The sequence below is a fragment of the Acomys minous genome (genome assembly GCF_964271855.1).
Source record: "Acomys minous genome assembly, chromosome: 6".
NCBI lineage: Eukaryota > Metazoa > Chordata > Mammalia > Rodentia > Muridae > Acomys > Acomys minous.
Window position 1 is genome coordinate 120,471,910 of NC_140487.1, and position 19,131 is coordinate 120,491,040.

The 19,131-nt window shown below is 43.8% G+C and overlaps 2 protein-coding genes across 2 annotated transcripts; both read right to left on the reverse strand.

Annotated features, from left to right (window-relative positions):
• Positions 1-209: 209 nt before the first annotated feature.
• On the reverse strand, positions 210-10,145 carry LOC311600866 (arylacetamide deacetylase-like 4 family member 1). The gene is made up of 4 exons (XM_084787978.1): positions 9,903-10,145; positions 6,486-6,702; positions 4,131-4,194; positions 210-1,153 (listed from the first exon to the last, which is right to left on the reverse strand). Exons 1-4 carry the CDS (start codon positions 10,065-10,067, stop codon positions 379-381), a joined length of 1,221 nt encoding a protein of 406 aa, XP_084644104.1. The 5' UTR covers positions 10,068-10,145; the 3' UTR covers positions 210-378.
• Positions 10,146-17,353: 7,208 nt separating this feature from the next.
• LOC311599024 (transcription factor BTF3-like) lies at positions 17,354-18,201 on the reverse strand. The gene has a single exon (XM_084784719.1). It carries the CDS (start codon positions 17,909-17,911, stop codon positions 17,624-17,626), a length of 288 nt encoding a protein of 95 aa, XP_084640845.1. The 5' UTR covers positions 17,912-18,201; the 3' UTR covers positions 17,354-17,623.
• Positions 18,202-19,131: the final 930 nt, after the last annotated feature.

Here is a 19,131-nt window from a genome sequence, read left to right on the forward strand (position 1 = left end):
AAGTCAAGGCAAGGCTCGCCACTCCTCACAAATGACACTTTCCTTCCATTACTCCCTTCTTTCTCATTCCCTGACGTCCTTTCCTACAAATGCCTATGAAAATTTCCCGTGATTTATCCTAAGGATACATGGGTCTACCACATATTTTTTTTCTTGTTTTTTCCGTTATGGGTTTTGTTTTTGTTTTGTTTGTTTTTGTTTTTTGTTTGTTTGTTTGTTTTTTGTTTTTTTGGTTTTTTTGTTTTTTGCTTTTTTTTCATTCAGCTTGTTTTCAATCTGTTTTTTTTATTGTTTCTTTAGAGTTATTTGTTTTCAGTACTAGAGTTTTAATTGTTTGTGCTAAGCAATTATTTAACTACTGGCTTCACCCTTAAGATTTCATATGCCCTTTATATAACTGACTGTAGAACTCATAAGATTACGTGAACAAGGAAAAGAAAAAATGCCCTTATCAAATAAAAGTATGCACCCATGAAAGCCATCTTCCAGATGGCACCAGGTCACGGGGACCCCTTGGTCCTCCAAGCGTTTCTTGTAGAGCAAGGTGTCATCGCGGAGAACGTCACTCTCACAGCTCACCATGAATGCTTCAGGAAGCTGAGCAATGATCTTGTCATCTGCCAGGAGAGGTGAAATTTCTGAACTGAAAAGATATTTGGTTTCCAAATAGGCAGACTCATTAAAAAGTCCAGGAAATTCGGGCTGTGGGCCTGGGCTCTTGAATCTTTGGGGGATGTTGTCAGAGCTGGCCCACTTCTTATACTTCTCCCAGTTGTCAGGGGAAATAAAAGTACCTTTTCCCATGGCATCAATCCAGGACACGTTAATGGCCAGATACTTACATACACAAGTCATCAAAAATTTCCGAGATAGAAATGGGGCATTTTGATTCTGCTGGTAAGATGGTAACTGAAAATTGATCGCCTGGGTGATTGGGTTAATCAGAACCTGAGCCCGAATTTTGGGAAGGTCTTGTCTGTCCAATAACACCTGGGCGATAATGGCTGCAGCCCCACCCCCAATGCTTTCTCCACTAACTACCACCCGGGCTGGATCTACCCCGTAGGTTTTCAGGTTTTTCAAAAAATGGATGGTGGCATTCAGGCAATCCTGGAAACCAGCAGGGTGATGGTGGTCAGGAAGCTTGCGATATCTAAGGAGGAAAAAAAAAAACATAGTATGCTAGCATTCAGTGGAGGTTATTCAAATAGTGATCTCTATGCTGAGAGGAGACAGAACCTCACTAAACCCTAAGAGTGACCCAAACAAATAAAGATGATGTCCTGGTTACCTTTAACTGCCAGTCTAATAGAGCCTGAAGGTATCTGAGAAGAAAGCTTCCAGTGAGGAACTTCCTACATCAAACATGCATCTGTGTGGGGGGGTGGTTACCTTGATTATTAATTGGTGCAAGAGGATCAATACCACTGTGGACAGCACCATTCCCTGAGCAGGTTGCCCTGGGCTTTTAAGCATGAGCTTACAAGCCACCAAGCAAGAAGCATCCTCCATGCTTCCTGTCATATTTGGTTATAAAGTGAGTTCCTTGGTTATAGATGACACTGTGTACTAGCAAGCAGGCCTACCTTCGAGCTCCTGCCTTGACATTCCTTAATGATTTACTGTGGCTCAGAGTTGTAAGCTAAAATGGACCTTTCTTCTCCTTATTTTGGTCATAGTGTTTTATCACAGAAAAACAAAACAACAGCAACAAAAACAACGCTTTCTACGTGACTTTGAAGAACCTACCTAGAGCAGGCTTTCTCCACTCAAATCCATAGGGATTAACAAACCCCATACAGGATTATGCAAGTTGAAAGCTAATTGCACTGAAAGTGGGAAAACAAAACAAGCAAGGACAGGGACAGAGCAAGATGTGGCAGGGGAGATGAGAGGAGAGGGGAGGGAAACAGGAGAGAAGAGGGGAGTGATGCTCTTGCGTTTCAGCCTCACTCCAGCATTTCCTCCAAGGCACTACTCACTGCAGTCTGGCAGCCCAAAGGCTCTTCTTTGGCTAAACAGAATCAGCTGCTGCCTCACAATAGCCAGGCCTACAGACCAGGACTTTGCAATTCCCCACAAAATATCATGATGCGTAGTTAGGAAGCTTGTGGCATGCACCCGAAGAGCAAAGAGAAATGCAGCACAATGATGAGCATATGCCAGTGGAGGTGTGTGTGTGTGTGTGTGTGCGTGTGTGTGTGTGTGTGTGTGTGTGTGTATGTGTGTATGTGTGTGTATGAGTGTGTATGTGTGTATGTGTGTGTATATGTGTGTGTATGTGTGTGTGTATGTGTGTATGTGTATGTATGTGTGTGTATATGTGTGTATGTGTGTATGTGTGTGTATGTGTGTATGTGTGTGTGTATGTGTGTGTATGTGTGTGTATGTGTGTGTATGTGTGTGTGTGTGTGTGAGTGCACTCATGCGTGTGTTTTCTGTGCTCTGAATGCAAGGGATCTTCAGTGTCTGCAAGGTCTTCTGAGATTTGGAGGTTCAGTTACCTTAGAAACAAGGTAGGAGGAGGTCCCTGAAGGATAGAATCTGAAAATTAGGCTGCTTTCCTCTTGCCTTCTGAGAGAGAGATACATAAATGTTTAATGTGATAGCTAATTATGCTTATAAACTTGACCATACCTAAACTCAACAAAAATTCAAGCAACGTGTACGAGGAGTTGTCTTGATTGGATCTGTTGAGGTAGGAAGACCTACCTCAACTTCGGGCCGCAGAAAAGGCCACAGAAAAGGAACGTCTGCATTTTGCCTACTTTCTCTCACTTTTGCTGACAAGCTTATCTATTCTGTTGCTGAGGCATTCCTTAGCTGGTATTGGAACCTACTTCTCTGAAATTCCAACATAGACTGAAGACTAGCCGCTCTCTAGGAATCTTTTGGGGGCTTCAGCACCAGATTGGGGCTGTTGAGACATCAAGCCTTAGTCTTTTCATTGGGAGACAGCTGGATCATAACCTGTAAGCCACTTGAACACATGCCATTTTTAATGTTTATTCATTCTATCAGTTCTGGTGCTCTAGAGAACCTGGACTTAATTTTCTCCAGTCACAGTATCTGCACTGTCTACCCATCCTGGAGGATGCTAAGGTAGAGGCAGCCTAACTGGGCAGTGTTGGCTTTCTCTCTACTTTCCTTTTAAAGTTTACTGTGCTCCATTTACTCGTGTTCTCTTAGAACAAGAAACATAATTGTAGTGAGCAGCCCCCTCTTCCCCGTCCACTCAAAAACCCCTTTTGTTTCCAGAAACTTAGAGTTGGGTTTTTAAGTCACTCTGCACCTTGCTTCCTGTACATCTGGCATTTGGGTAGGTGAGTCTTCTGACAGTGCACCCAGACCCTTCATAATATCATCCAAACATAACCTTGATCTTGGCCTGAGCCATCTTTCACTGCTCTATCTTGCTCCCCAGGCCAACGCCAGCCTGCTGAGAGGAAGGTTACTCTGTGCTCTGGTTTGAATGAGTACTTTCCCCCATAGGCTCAGATGTTTGAACATCTGGTTTCCAGTTGGTGGCACTGTCTAACAAGGTTGTAGAACCTTCCAGAGGTGGAGTCTTGTAGGAGGAGAAAGTATGTTGTATGTTACTGCAAGTGGGCTTTACGTGTCTATAACCTTGCCGACTTCCTGTCCACTCTCTGCTTTGTGCTTGTGGTCAAGGAGGTGAGCTCCCATCTACTCCAGCTGCCCTGCCTATTGCTAGCTGCTATGCTTCCTAGCCACAATGGACTCTTGTCCTCCTGGAAATACAGACTGAAATTAAATCTCTCTTCCTTAAGTTGTATCTGGTTGTAATGTTTTATTACAGCAAGAGATTCATCACTTTTTTCCAACTTCAATTTATTGTGTCTCTTGGTATTCACAGACTATGCCCTACTGATTTTTTACTCATTTTGAACTATAATAGAGAAGGTGTGGGGTTTGGATCAAGTTGCTGAGAAGTTTTATTTAATTTTTCACTGCCTCGATTCCTTCACGTCATGATGTACCTTCTTGTTTCATGTACTGAATGGCCATGGACTGGTCCAGAGCAGAGTAGGGCCATGTCATCTTGCATTCACTCTACCTCGACTCACCCAGGTACCTGGTGAAGCTGACATCCATTACCAGCTACTTACCCCACTGACAGCAGAACCGAATCTGTCTCCCGGGCCAAAAAGCTGCATATGTTGTGGAAACAATCTGTAAGACAAGAGCAGGTTTAATGCAGCCAATGAGGAGGAATCTAGAACTTTCTGCCACAGCCTTAGGACAGAAGCTTCTGCTGTAAGTAAGAAGGTGACATCTTTCCTGTGTTCTGATTCTTTCCACTTCTTACACTTCAGACACCTCTGGACGGATCTGCCAGGAAAAAGGCAGTCATCACTCTCAATCTTAGTGTCAAGGATTGAGAGGACTTTGTGGCTCATCTGTGGGGAAACTGAGGACTCAGAAGCCTGGAGAATCAAGACTGTGGTGTTTGGAGTGACATGCTGAGACTATTGATAATTGTATAATTTCATATTGAATAAAAAAAATACACAAAGGTTGAATGGGACATTTCATTGAGGAGGGCGGCACATCTGAAGTTCCAGAAGATGGAGCCTCTAAAATTACTGGGCTGCACATACAGGTACAGTGTGAGGCGCAGAACCTGAGAAATGCATCTTCTATGTAGCTGTGTCCAGACCTGGCTGCTGCCATACAGAGGCAGTGGGTAGTCTGTGCACATGTTCTGCTCAGGAGGCCCAAACCCACTGGACCGGCAACCCTGAAGTGGGAACTCAGGAACCAGGATTTTGTAAATGTTGCAAGTAGCGGGCAATTGATAAGTGGAAACAAGGATATGTTTTGGTAAGGATAGGATATGGCAAGAAGTGAAAACAAGTGCTGAGGCCAAAGCACTGAAGGGTCTCAGCTGAGGCAGGAAGCTAGCTCCTTTATTAAAGGCTCTGAACAATCGTGCTTTAGCCTTGCTGTATATTAGCATCTTTCAGGCTTTCTTAAGCACAGACATCTGGAACTGTCTGAGACAGGGACTGAATTGGCTAGCAGGAGAGGACTAGGCATGGGTGTGACAACTAATTGAAAGCCAATATGGAGTCCCTCTTAGTCACAACCTTGGCCCTTCCACCTTTCCTCCACTCTGTCCCACTCACATCCTTCCTCCTCTCAATAGCCTCACGTTGCTCCAGTTTCAGAGTTTTGTACCTGCCACTCACTCTGCTTGGAGTAAATAGAACAGGTGGTGCATCTCTGTGGACACTGAAGCAAAGGGGCACCAGGACATCAGCAACTCATATAAGTAAGATCTCCATGGATGTTTTTACACCATTGAAGAGCTTGTCAGTCTAGGTAGGAGGGGCTTCCAAGAACTTCTAGAATTGAAAAATGCTCCTGGACAGTGGTGGGACCCATACCTGGCTTCTAATCATAGTTAATTTGTGGACACCATAGGATCACCTTCAGTTGTAGAATAGCCATGGATATTTCTGCCACCTTCCATCTGTCCTTGTCTGCATCTATGTTTACTGCTAATTCAACCACTTGTTCCCTTGCAGATTTATCCTTTCACTCAACCACGAATAGATAATTATATCCATGTGTTTACACAGTCAGTCAAAAGTGCAAACAGTAAGGAAACACAGATTCTATAGGCCTTCTCTCCCTCTTAGTGTTCCCATTCTTACTTGGGGAAGAAAGACAGAAAACAAGGAAATATGGGCGTTGGGGAACCAAAGCAAGCTCAGATGGTGTCAAATTCCATAAAGATATTCAACAAAAAAGATGTCATGGCTGGAGTTGGAGTGGAGACCACTCTAGAAAGGCCATTTGTGAAAACATCCAAGATCAAGGGGGCATTCAAATATTCCAAGTCAATTATGGGGGGACACAGTGAAGGAGCATGCACAGAATGCTGAGAGTAATGAGCTCAGCATGTCTGCTGTGCTTAACAGTCTGTGCTGCTGCATAGCAAGGGAAGGAGGGGACAAAAACGTGACTGCATGGGAAAGAATACCAAAAGGCCAAAGAAGAGGCTAGGCTTCAGAAATGTTCTCTGAGGAATGTTTTAAGACCCTGGTGGTTCAGAAAGAGGAATAGTTTAAAACCTGAGAAGTGGAGAAGACGGCTACCATCACGATTTCCAACTGAAGGGCTGGGTAGGTACAGATTGACTGCACTGTGGTAGTCCAGCAGAGCTGAGGGATATGTGTAAGTTTTGGATCTCGGGTGAGCCAATGGCTTTGAGAATGAATGGAAGTCAGGAATCACACCAAGTACTTGACTGCTTGTGACACTGTGTCCCCCCCTGGACTAAGACTTATTATAGAAACATTTCCACGAAAACTGCCACCTTATTGACTGATAAGACCCTCAGATTCAATCTGGCTCCCTTTCTTCGGCTCCCTCCTAAGAATTCCCCCATGGGAATGTAGACATATCTAGTCTTGAGAGCTCCCTCTCCTTTCCAACGCCTCAGAGACATTTCTTACCCAGGCTACCGAACACACCACCTCCTCCATGGTAGAAGACGATGCCTCTCCGGAGGCCAGAGCAGGGTGCCTTGGGCTGGAACAGTCTCACGGGGATTGTTCCAAAATGCAAGTTCTTCACCAGCACACCGGGATTATTCTTTGATGACAGTAGGTCTTGTACAAAGCATACAAAGTGGGGCATGGCAGCGATTTTCATCTTCTCCAGTAAATTCCCCTGGGGAGAGATAGAGGAAAGGACCAGTTGGTTGCCTTCTATATCCATCCATTCCTCTTTACTGCTATTGCCCAATCTACTGTGTGGCTAAACTCAGGACTTTACCAAAGCTCCTTGTGGGTGTAATTGTTTCCTGTAAGCAAGGTATTGCCCCATTGTGAAGCTCTAGAAAATGAGGGACTCGAACTAGGAGAGAAAAGCTATTACACCTTGCCATTAGGATTTCCCAGTAGCCTTTGCCAAACACCAGTGGGTCCCATAGTTTTGGTTTATGCTACCTCTTAGCTCATTTCTTCCATCTGATACCTCCTTTCCTAGGTATATAGGTGCCTTTTTCCTCTTGCTCTACCCATTCTGAGCACATCCTGAGGCTGGGTGGTGGTGGTGCACATCTTTAACCCCAAAACTTGGGAGATGGAGGCAGGCAGATTTCTGTGAGTTTAATGTCAGTCTGGTCTACATAGTGTTTTCCAGGACAGCCAGAGCTACATAATAAGAGCCTGTCTTGAAGAAATAAGAACCGAAACAAGTACAAAGACACAAACAAAAAATTGAGGAAAGCCGCTATTTCCAGCCCCATGGTCACTTTATGACTCTCGTGATACATGTCACACACAGTTCACTGTAAAGTTGAGTGCTGTCCAAGGCCTACCACAGATGAAGTTTCTCTGTACAACCTTTGCAGCTATGAGGTCCAAATTATGTACCCTAAACTAGGTGACTCAGTAACAACTTTCCCCATAATTCCCTCATCCACAAAGCAGGATGAATTTCCATGTACGTCAGGACTTTCTGGGAACCATAAAGTGGATAGGTTATGAATATTACTAAACAATAAAGTTTGCCAATGGTGAGTCTTTTCCATGATACCCTGAGTATCAGCCATGTGCTTGTCAGAAAGTCTGTGGTGCTCTTTAAGTGTGAGGGACACTAAGCCTGAAGGCACTTTAGGTGCTTAGCAACTTCTCTGTTGACTAACTATCCTAGACACTGCCAAAACAACCTTTGAGGCAAGGGGCATAAACCACTTTTGTTGATAATCATTGGTCTGCACCTTGATATTTCTGACCCTCCCATATATCCTGCAGCCCAATGACGAGTCTGCCTTCTTATATGGCATAAAAGAACTATCCAGCCTAATCATGATGGGGCATGGTCTGTGATCAGGCTGCCTATCTACACCACACAAGGCAATAACTCCAGAGAAGTGACTAAATCTGCCAGAAGGTTGAACCAGATTTGGAAAAACTCAAAGAGGTAAAAACATGCAAAACTCTCCACCAAGAGATCTGTGGTGCTCTTGTGCCTTCATATTGGGCTACCTATAAAAATCTGATGTTTCAAGGGAATGGGTCATACCCCACCCTAAATATGACACTTTGGATAGGGAGTATTGAGAGATATCATATTAAAAGACTTTTTGCTTTCCCATTATTTGCTGAGAAGTAAAAATAAATAAGTTTCCTTTGAAAAATATATCTAAAAAAAAAAGGAACAGAGAAAATAAATCTAAACCCCCAAAACTGACTTTAAAAAAAGCCCAGCCCTTATTGCCCATAATTTCCCCCTAAACTTACTTTCTTATGGTGGGTTACCTATAAAAGTCTTAACATCTTTATTGACGTTATGACTCTTTATCAAAATAGATGATAAATCCTCAAGTCTAATCACTTTTTGTCGTTTGTACACAGTAGATAGCCAAATAAGGTGATTAATATAAAATACCGTCAATCTCCAGTTAATCTCTCTTTTGATTTCCAAAGCCCCAGAATAGACACCAAGAAGTAAAGTACAATACCTCTTGCTTCTTCCAAAATATTGAAATAATGACACAAATGTTATGGGAGTTATCAAGCATTTTCTGATTGGACGTAAAACCTGCTCCATGAAATAGACCCCTACATGGCACCGTTAATAAGGCCGAGAACATATGGTTAGATAAGTCATAGGCTCCAGGGGAGAACCTAAGACTGTTTTTGCTAGATGGACATAATGATAAAATGACTCCTGATAACTGTTGCTATACCCACAGATCAGTGTATTCAGCCCTCACCAGAGGGCTTCCCCTTCAAGTGGATGGCAATCGGCCAGAGATCCTCAACTGGTCAATGTGCAGAGAATTAAGAGACATTATTGCGTGTTCACCCCAAGGCCCAGAGGTCTTCACCAGAGAGAGGACAGAGAGATTATAAGAGCTAAAGGAAGTGAAAATTTTCATGAAAGCAATGGTCTGAGAACATACCAAGACACATACAATAGCACATATGAACTTCCAACAATGTGACACCATGTCCAATTCTTCCTCAAGCTCAAAGCAGACTAAAATCTCAGCATGAAAAGGATAAAGGTGGGCAAAAAAAATACCAGTACTATATGAGGGTCTATGGATATATGATCATGTTTGTGTGATGGAAAGCCAGTTTCTTAAATGATATGGCTCCTCATGGGTGGACAACACTCCAGAGCAGTCTAACTCCCAAGAACACAGGAACTTGACTTAATAAAATGAAAATAAAGACAAGAGAAATAAAAGTTTAATGAGTAAGGAGGTAAAAGGAGAGAGAGAGAGAGAGGCTGAAAAATAGCAGGAGTGAGAAGAGAGGTGAATGTTATCTAAATACATTATGTAAAGTTTCTCAAAGAAATTAAAAAAATATAAAAAAATTTAAGTGGAAACAACCCTGACGAAGAAGGTTTTAAGGATCCTGTACTGTAGTTTGAGACCACTGGTTCCAAACACTCAAAATATATCAATTACCACAGAGCCCAGGACATCACAGCATGTCAGACCCTCTCACACATAACCAAAATCTCTATTTGTACTAACAGAACAATAGGTCATGTTTTACCCAACTGGTTATGGACAGATCATTTTATGATAACCTACCAACATAGGACCACCACACACGATTCCTCCCCCAATGAGTCCTTCTCACCAGAAACCTTCTCCATGAATTCCTTCCCTGTTAACTTGTTCCATGCTAGTGCATGAGCTAAGAGAACACTTGGAGCTCATTTAATGGACATAATACAGGGGAGGCACCATATTTAAGAAGTCCTTATCGCGGTGTCTGTCATCATCGCTGACTGCTGTATATTATCAGGAGCTCTTAAATTAAATGAACCATTGTCTAATTCTCTCCCAGGGCTGGGATCCCATGTACCTCTGACAGGACTCAGTCATTAAACACAAAACTTACCAACGTTACTAAGAGATGGAAAAAGTAGTGTACAACGTGAAACTTCACTCGGTGGTGCATGGCAGAAGGGACACGAACAATGAAGATTTCTTCTATGAGAATCCATACATTAACCCCCAGGACCAGGAGGGACGCAGTGGTAAAGAGGATTATCACCAAGAACATGGTGGCCCTGTCCCTTCAGAATGATCTGGGGAAGACCGGCCACCTGGAAAGAGCTTGCAGAATTCTCTTCTTCTCAGGTCCGGGTGCTTTATAACCGACAGAGTGACTCAGGGCCTGCCCCTTCCACTACAGGCAGGTACGGCGCTTTGGAAACATCTTTCTGTAACGCTCAAGGGATTACATCAGATCTCCACCTGGAGAAGTTCCTGCCCAGTAGCAGAGGATTCCTGCCAACTTGTCCTCAGGGAAGGTTGGACCTTTATCATACCTCCTGGAGGCCCATCAGCAGGTTAGAAGAGTGACACCGTGAGGAAGCAGTTGCTGGAATATTATGTCAAAGTGTGGCTGCATCCATGGGAGACTTGAGAAACTTGCAGAAGTCATGTCAAGTGCTCTCTGGCTCTTCTCTCAAGAGCAAATGAGAGATGGCCTTGTGTACCAAATAACAATTGAGGAAAAACACAGAGGACTATATGGGAAAGTTTACCAACATATCGTCCTTTCTTCATGCTTGCCTGATGAGCTTGATATCCGAAATTAGCTTCACAATTACTCTTTGTCTTAGCTGCCTCTTAATTTTCTGCGTCTCACACACTGATATCTGTAGTATATCTGATGTCCCTGGGGATTAGTTAATTTAGAGACAGGGGGAAAAAACCTTATCTATGAGCACGCTTTCCCTGTATAAACCAAGACATGTAGGAGAAACACCATCTCTTTTTATTGGATTCTCAGTGCCAATATAAACAAGTATGGTGATTCTCCCAAATATCAGAGAGACTAGAGAGTGTACTCCAGTCTCTAAAAATAACACGTATGAGACAGAATCATAAGCAAGATGTAATAGGTAGTCAGTCTATGGCCTTTGCTATGAGTAGTAACGCATGCAACTGAGACTCTCTCTGTCTCTGTCTCTGTCTCTGTCTCTGTCTCTGTCTCTGTCTCTGTCTCTGTCTCTCTCTCTCTCTCTCTCTCTCTCTCTCTCTCTCTCTCTCTCTGTGTGTGTGTGTGTGTGTGTGTGTGTGTGTGTGAATTTAGTGGTCTCTCTGATCAACAAATTATAGGGAGATAACTTGTTAAAGACTATGAATGTAAACTGGGCGTGGTGGCGCACGCCTTTAATCCCAGCACTCAGGAGGCAGAGGCAGGTGGATCGCTGTGAGTTCGAGGCCAGCCTGATCTACAAAGCGAGTTCAGGACAGCCAAGGCTAACACAGAGAAACCCTGTCTTGAAAAACCAAAAAAAAAAAAAAGTATATTGTTAAGGTTAGAAAAGGTATTCCCAGGAACCACAAGATAGTTGGATGAAAATTTTAGTGCTGAGAATGAGTTATCTCCCTAAAATTTGTCAATGTGCAAGACAAGTAAATCTATACGACTACCACTACTACTACTACTACTAATAATAATAATAATACAGCAACAATAACTATTGCCAGTAATGTTGATTGCATATCAGACCTAGGAATTAAGATTCTATTGCCAAAGACACTTCACTTTGGTTACAGGTCCTAGAACTAGCTGGTGTTAAACTAGATTTTCTTTACCTGCTAGCTGCCTTTGTAGTACCAGAAGACATTTTGTAGACAACTGGAGGAGAAATGCCAATGGCTAGTCCTATTCCAATACATATTTTACATGCTACATTACCAACGTACCAGGCAGGATGTGCCTGCTGGTTCAACAGTAGTACAACAGCTGTGGGTACAACTAACTGATTTATGATTAGATTTTTTTTTTACATGCACATACACACATGTGCACTACTATCTACGGAGGTTGTAAACCCCTGTGGAGAAGTAATTAACATTGCATCACAAAATGAGTGTGATGTGGTTCTTAAATTGCTTTCTAAAAATGCATGTGTATATATCCACAGTAGAGTATTGCTACTGTCAGTTCCAGCCATGGAGGGAAACTTCAGTTGTTTGTTTCACATAAGCGAATGCTATTATAAAGGCATAGAGATGGTTCCCGAGGATAATTAACTACTGCCATGGAATTGTGGACCAATGCTCAGCCACACAATTCAATAAGATGCAATCAGATATTCATGATATTCCCTCCAAGGCTTAATAAGAAACATCACAGAAAGAAAAGACAGAGGAAGGAGTGGAGTGTTGTCTGGTCATTTCCCCTGAATTGGAACGTTCCCTTCAAGGAGAAAGGAGAGAAGCTCGTACGACATCCTGGACTCAGAAAGTCAACATATTTGCAAGGTTCTTCTCCAGGGCCATATAAACAGGAGCAGTGGGTAGGAGAGGAGGTGTGGCAGCTTACCAAGATGCTCGGGACATGGCTTTTATGAATTATATTTAGGCAGGGGTGAGATTTCCAGTGAGGCAGCTGCTTTTGGTTCAACCACACTTCTGTTAGTGACACCAATAAAGTAGTTCATTAAAGTAAACTTGGGTGAAATGGCTTCTTTGGCCCTACCATTGTGCTTTCCTAGGGTGAATAGATATTTGTTCATTTTCTCCAGGAAAAGTTGCACAACATGGTTGCTATTATTGTATGCCAAGGAAGAAGAAGGAAAAAAAACACATTTAGAGACACGGGAAAGAAAGAATATGAAGATGAAAGTTAGCTTAGTTTATCTACTTAGCAAGTTGATGTGATACTGGCCAAATGAAGGTGTGGGGGAAAAGTCTTGCTGGCCTTACACATCCCCACCAAAGTGTATCACTAAGAGAAGCCAGGGCAGAAAGCTGGAGACAGGAACAGAAGCAGAGGCCATGGGGGAATCCTATTTACTGACTTTATTATACAACCTAGGATCACTTGTCCAGCCATGGCACCCTCTACAGTGGGCTGAGCCCTCCTATATCAACCATCAATCAAAAAAAATGCTCCACAGACACACTCACAAGGCCACCGTAATGGAGGCAACTACTCAATTGAGAATCACTTTTCTGGGTGAAAACTAGGTTGTGTCAACACCAAAGTAGGAGAAGTAACAGTGCTACAAGACAAAGTAACCATGTCTATGCAGACCCAGATGAGGCCAAGAACATAACTCAATTCTAGAGCCTTCAGAGACAGCCTGGTGTCACTGGCACCTGCATTTCAGATGCTGGCCTAGACCAGTGAAAGAAAGTAATTCTGTCACTCCATCAATCCACTGTATTATGGTTTGTCATGTCTTTCTAGTGTTGGGATCTTTTCTTTGTATATCAGTTTAGTGCATTCTGATAAGCAATGATTTTTTTAACCCATGGCAAAGGAAGCTCTGGTGCTGCCAACAACCACATGCATGACCTAGAAAATTGATCCTCCCCCAGCTGAGCCTTAAGTAAACAGCTGCAGCTGTGCTGGCTTATACTCGCTCTCGCTGGGTGAGATCCTGAGTCAGAGGCACCTGGCTAGCTCGTGTCTGGGCTCATGACAAGTAGAATCTACAAGATACTCAAACCTGAAAACCACCACACTAGAAATATAATGATGTGACCAGTCCACTTAAAGTTGCACTCAGCAGTAGCCTGCATTTACTGACGTCGATAATGCTAGAATTTCCCGTTTTATTAGAACAAGAGAATCTCAAGGCTCATAGACACAGGAAACTGAATTCACCTTTGTTACAAGATCATTGATCCCAGAGACTGTGAACTGTAAAAAAAAAAAAAGGGTCTTTGATCTCATTGTGATCCCTGAGATTGTGAACTATAAAATTCTGTCTTTGAACTCACTGATCCCTGAGATCGAACTGTAAATCATTGTTTCTTGTGGTTGAGCTCTAACGTACTTTTAATCCAAGAACCTCCTGTTTATTGTAAACAAGTGGTTATGGTGTGGTTCAGCCAGCCTTCCACACACCTTTAATCCAAGAGCTATCTGCACACAGGATTTATTAAAGTTAACCCTAGGCCAATAAGGGAAGCAAGAAACCAGCTAAGATGGATGAAAGACTAAGAGGGACTTTGAGGAGACGGATATTTAAAACACCTCTTTAGCTCATGAGCTTTACTCGTAGGATTTTAGCTTCTAGCTCCTTAGCTCTGAGTTCTCTAGCTCGTGAGCTTCTAAGCTCCTTGGCTTTGGGACTTTTTGGGCTGTGGGCTAGCAGGCCTTTGGCCTTCTCCTCCTGGCCTTTCAGATGAACTAGTAAACCCTTTGGGCCTTTTCCACTGGGACATGAGCTGAGGAGGAAGGTTAGCTGGGTGCTTTCTCTGCCTCTTTGAGCTGGCAGGCTTTCTACTGCAACATCTGGCTCTTGAGTCTTTATTGGTAAATTAGAACGATCTGAGATTTTCAACTAAAACAACACACTTTCAGATATATAACCTGCAGCCATGCGCACCCCCCCTCTGCCGCCCCCATATAACTATACTCAGCAAGACATCACAAAACATATAGTTCATGAATAGGGGCAGAGGTAATGCCTAAACACGGAATGAAACTCTGCCTTGGGCGTTACTCTTTATAAGGCAGGGGAGACCATGGAGAAGGTGACAGAGACTCTTTGAATTTGCTCCTCCAGACAATATTATCTTGGAGCTATAGGGGCCATATGATGCACGTCACCATTCAAGTCAAGATGGTTACATGGCTCCATTCAATGTACAAATAAAAAGGCTGCACCAATGATCTGATTAGCCCATGGGATTCCGTGAGTGCTAGAATGTTCATTATCGAGCAGGGATGAGGCGGCTTCTAAGCCTATTACATGACATTTTTTTTGTATACTAATATACAGGAGAAAGAATGTTTCAAGTCCATAAACATTCAGGGGCAACCCAATGGAGTTATGACCCCTCGCCCAATTCCATAAACTATTACTTACCAAGCTAGGTCTCTTGACTAAAAGTAGTGACCAGGTTATTTTACTTTATCTTGTACTAAGTGTATAATTTATTTTTAACTTTTATATACTTATATTTTTTTTAAAAAAACCAAGATCTTACTTTGATACTTGGGCTGGCCTTCTATTCAAACTCTTCCTGGCTTAGCCTTATGATCAGCTGGATTATAGTTGTGTCATCCCACCCAGGTACAATGATGTATTTTAGCTCTTTTCCTGATCTCCCTGTAGGGTTTTTAGAGCAATTATCTACACTGACTCTGGGCAGAAGAAAATCTTTAGGACTAATATTGATGGCTTGTCCTGGGAAGTCAGCACTGGTGCTTCCTGACACCAGGTGATAGAAGACAACTTGCCTCAGTCCCATCCCTTGGCCTACAGACGTTCTTGTCTGCTATGGCTCCACTGCTGGGATATATATATCACAGTAGGTATAAAGTGAACTGGGCAGAGCCACAATGAATCTCTGATTCGCTGAGTCAGGGTCACATTGGTGGGAGGGTTGTATATGAAGGGTCTGCATCTTCCTCCCCTCACAGGACAGTAACGCAAAAGCAGTTCCATATCTCAGGAGCTACTACAGAAACAAAGGCTGCCATGGATGAATGAAAGGAGTGCCCATCACACAGATTGCATTCACCTGACTAGGATATGCAGAAGTATGTTAAGAGAATGAATGTGGATGATTCTGACATTACTCAGGCAGTTACTCTTTTTCTTTTTAAAAATATTTATTTATTTATTTATTATGTATGCAGTGTTCTGCTTCCATGTCCATCTGCATACCAGAAGAGGGCACCAGATCTCATTGTAGATGGTTGTGATCCACCATGTGGTTACTGGGAATTGAACTCAGGACCTTTGGAAGAGCAAACAGTGCTTTGATCCTCATAGCCATCTCTCCAGCTCCTCGGGCAGATTATCTTAATGAAGTTGCTCCCCAGATTCATATCCTTCTATGTCAGCAAGTAAACACACTTTCCATCCCAACTAGTAAGGACAGAAGGCCCCTTTTTCTACACGACAGGACCAGCTGTACACTGTCTCAGTCTTGCCTTGGGCTTTCCACTATAGTAACAGTATAATCACCGGACATCTTGTATGTTTTGACATTCTACAGAGAGCCATAGGAATTCATAATTTTGGTGGCATTTGTTTATAGTGTTTGACACTCATGAGTACATGGAGTACAGAACATCACAGAGAGCTCTATGGAGAATGGAGAACAGAAAGCCAACCCGTCTTGTGAACTGTGTACAGTTTACCCTTGTTCATTCAAATGCTGATTTCCCCATCCCACTTTCTGGGTCAAACCAGACATTGAATTGCAATGTTTATTCTAAGTATCTCCAGTTTCAAGTTCATGTAAACATGTCACCATTTGTTCTCTGTGCTGTCAATAAAAACAAACTAGCTAATGCTGAACCATAAGAGAGAATAGGGCGGGACATCCTGATCCAGCGAGGGGAAAAGAAAGAGAAGGAAGGAGAGGATGGAGCCACAAGGAGAGAACAGGAAACATCAAGAGAAATGAACAGGGCCTAGAAGACGATTTAAAAGCAAGTATACTGTGGGAAATCTGAACAGGAAGAAACTCTAAGAATGGAGGTTTAGAATGGAGTAATTATTGTGCAGCATTGTGCTGTGGGCTAAATAAATAGATCCTGGTCTCTCCGTGTGGTTGACGTGCCCTTGACGTGCTTCTCCTTTGTCACCTTGAACACAAAGTTTCTTGATGGAGGAGACAATGAAAATATTGGTAGACCAAGAGAGCAAACAGAAACCTACCCAACTGCCCCCCCCCCCAGAGGGAATGAGATGTCATTCTCTTAAGGTTTCTTCAGGCTGAATTGGGGCATATAATACCTTAGAAGGGGGTCCCCAAAAATTGGGGAAATTGGTTAAGCAAGCCAAGGATTGCATTTGTGGTCCAGTTTCTAAATGTTGAGAGATTCCAGGCTTAATAGGAGTCCTGTGTGGGACAGATTGAAATGCTGGACCAGTTGGGATCACAATCTTTCTACAATGCTGTCCGGGAAGCTGTCCAGGAAGCTGTCCAATTCTGATGGGTAACAAAAACAGAGGCGTCTGAGGCTGGAGCAAGAAGGATGCAGGAGGTCAGCGTGCAGCATGCTGAGAGGAATGGATCCTGTCAGGTCTAATTCAGCCTCAGTGTCCAGTTCTTTTGTTCTGAAAATGTAATTTCTCACAAGCATTATACAGTCCTAACATTATAATTGTATGAGGTGTGCGGGATGTACAGAGCAATTAAGGCTGATTCTCCACTCATCGTATGAGAAGAAGTATAACATCTGCAAATCTTACCTCAAGCCATACTAAGAATGGCCTCTAGTAATAAGTCACAGAGAATCTGTGGCCAACACAAAGCCTTGTCTATGCATTTACAATCATGTCTCTGCCAGTCTCAGAGCTATTCCCATGTAGTGGGATTAGCAATATAAGTTATCTTCTTGTTCTGCAGTTTGAATTCTTTTTATTTTTAACTGGGCAAAGAATTTTATTAACCTTTTCCAAACTTTATTCCCAGGCTTCTTCAGCTTAGTTTGCCCCAAAGAATGAATTGTGTATAAGCAAAAACTGAAAAGAGCTGCAATGTCCAGGGGGCTTGGGATTAAAAAAATATTAGAGATCTAGATTTTATCAGACCCATAAACAAAAGAATTTTTAGGAGCAGCCATGATATAAAATAGCAGCTCCTATAACTTCTGCAAGTGTCATCTTCAGAAGCTGCCTCAATTCAGTTTGCCTCGTTCTTAGAAGCCTCATCAAAATTCTCCACCAGATCTGGAACCGCATCATCATCATCCTCTCCAGTAGCAAGTGGTGCTTTTCCATCCACAGATTGTTTGGGCAGAGCTCCAGCCAGTCTCCTTAAACTAGTCAGACTGTCTGCACCAAGCTGGTTGAGGATGCTGGGGAGCATTTCTGTCTCAGCGTGGCCCGTAATAGTGAAGGTGTTTGCTGCCAGAGATGCCTGACCTTTAGGGTTGTTAAAATGGATCACTGTCCCTTGGTTTGAAAACATGTTCACCTCTTCAATACCAGAGATATTGTTTACCCCTAACTTCTTTAAGGAGAACTGCAGTTTTTAATCATCTGCTGTGGCTGTTCTGTGAACCACCTTCTTCTTTCTGTGAGCAGTTCCTTTCCCCCCCACAATGCGCACTTGTGCCTGAAGCGTGGGGAGTTTTTCCTGGTTCATGATCGTTTCTTTCATCTTGTCAGAGTGGAAATGGGGCCGCACGAGGGACTAGGGTTCGTGCTCAGGGGGTCTCGGGCAGACCAGCTGAGATAAGGCGCACACACGCGAGGACAAAAGATCCAGTTTGAATTCTTTACATCCCAGTTGTCACCCTCTCCTTCAACATCTCCCGATCCCACCTCTCCCTCGTCATCTCCCGATCCCACCTCTCCCTCGTCATCTCCCGATCCCACCTCTCCCTCGTCATCTCCCGATCCCACCTCTCCCTCGTCATCTCCCGATCCCACCTCTCCCTCATCATCTCCCGATCCCACCTCTCCCTCATCGTCTCCCGATCCCACCTCTCCCTCATCATCTCCCGATCCCACCTCTCCCTCGTCATCTCCCGATCCCACCTCTCCCTCATCGTCTCCCGATCCCACCTCTCCCTCGTCATCTCCCGATCCCACCTCTCCCTCATCATCTCCCGATCCCACCTCTCCCTCATCGTCTCCCGATCCCACCTCTCCCTCATCGTCTCCCGATCCCACCTCTCCCTCATCGTCTCCCGATCCCACCTCTCCCTCATCACCTCCCGATCCCACCTCTCCCTCATCATCTCCCGATCCCACCTCTCCCTCATCATCTCCCGATCCCACCTCTCCCTCATCGTCTCCCGATCCCACCTCTCCCTCATCATCTCCCGATCCCACCTCTCCCTCATCATCTCCCGATCCCACCTCTCCCTCGTCACCTCCCGATCCCACCTCTCCCTCATCATCTCCCGATCCCACCTCTCCCTCGTCATCTCCCGATCCCACCTCTCCCTCATCATCTCCCGATCCCACCTCTCCCTCGTCATCTCCCGATCCCACCTCTCCCTCGTCATCTCCCGATCCCACCTCTCCCTCGTCATCTCCCGATCCCACCTCTCCCTCGTCATCTCCCGATCCCATTCACCCCTCATGCCCTTTCCCTCCATCCCCTAGTCCTTAGAAAGGGCAGCCCCTCCTCCCCTAACATTTTCCCTCAGCTTATCTAGTGTCCCCTGTACTACATATAAC

Excerpts from the sequence above, each read along its gene's own strand:
- LOC311600866 (XM_084787978.1), bottom strand. The coding sequence starts at position 10,067 with ATGTTCTTGGTGATAATCCTCTTTACCACTGCGTCCCTCCTGGTCCTG. Across the intron at positions 6,703-9,902 it reads TCCATCTCTTAGTAACGTTG|GGGAATTTACTGGAGAAGAT; the intron begins GTAAGTTTTGTG and ends ATCTCTCCCCAG. Across the intron at positions 4,195-6,485 it reads TGGTGTGTTCGGTAGCCTGG|ATTGTTTCCACAACATATGC; the intron begins GTAAGAAATGTC and ends CTTGTCTTACAG.
- LOC311599024 (XM_084784719.1), bottom strand. The coding sequence starts at position 17,911 with ATGTTTTCAAACCAAGGGACAGTGATCCATTTTAACAACCCTAAAGGT.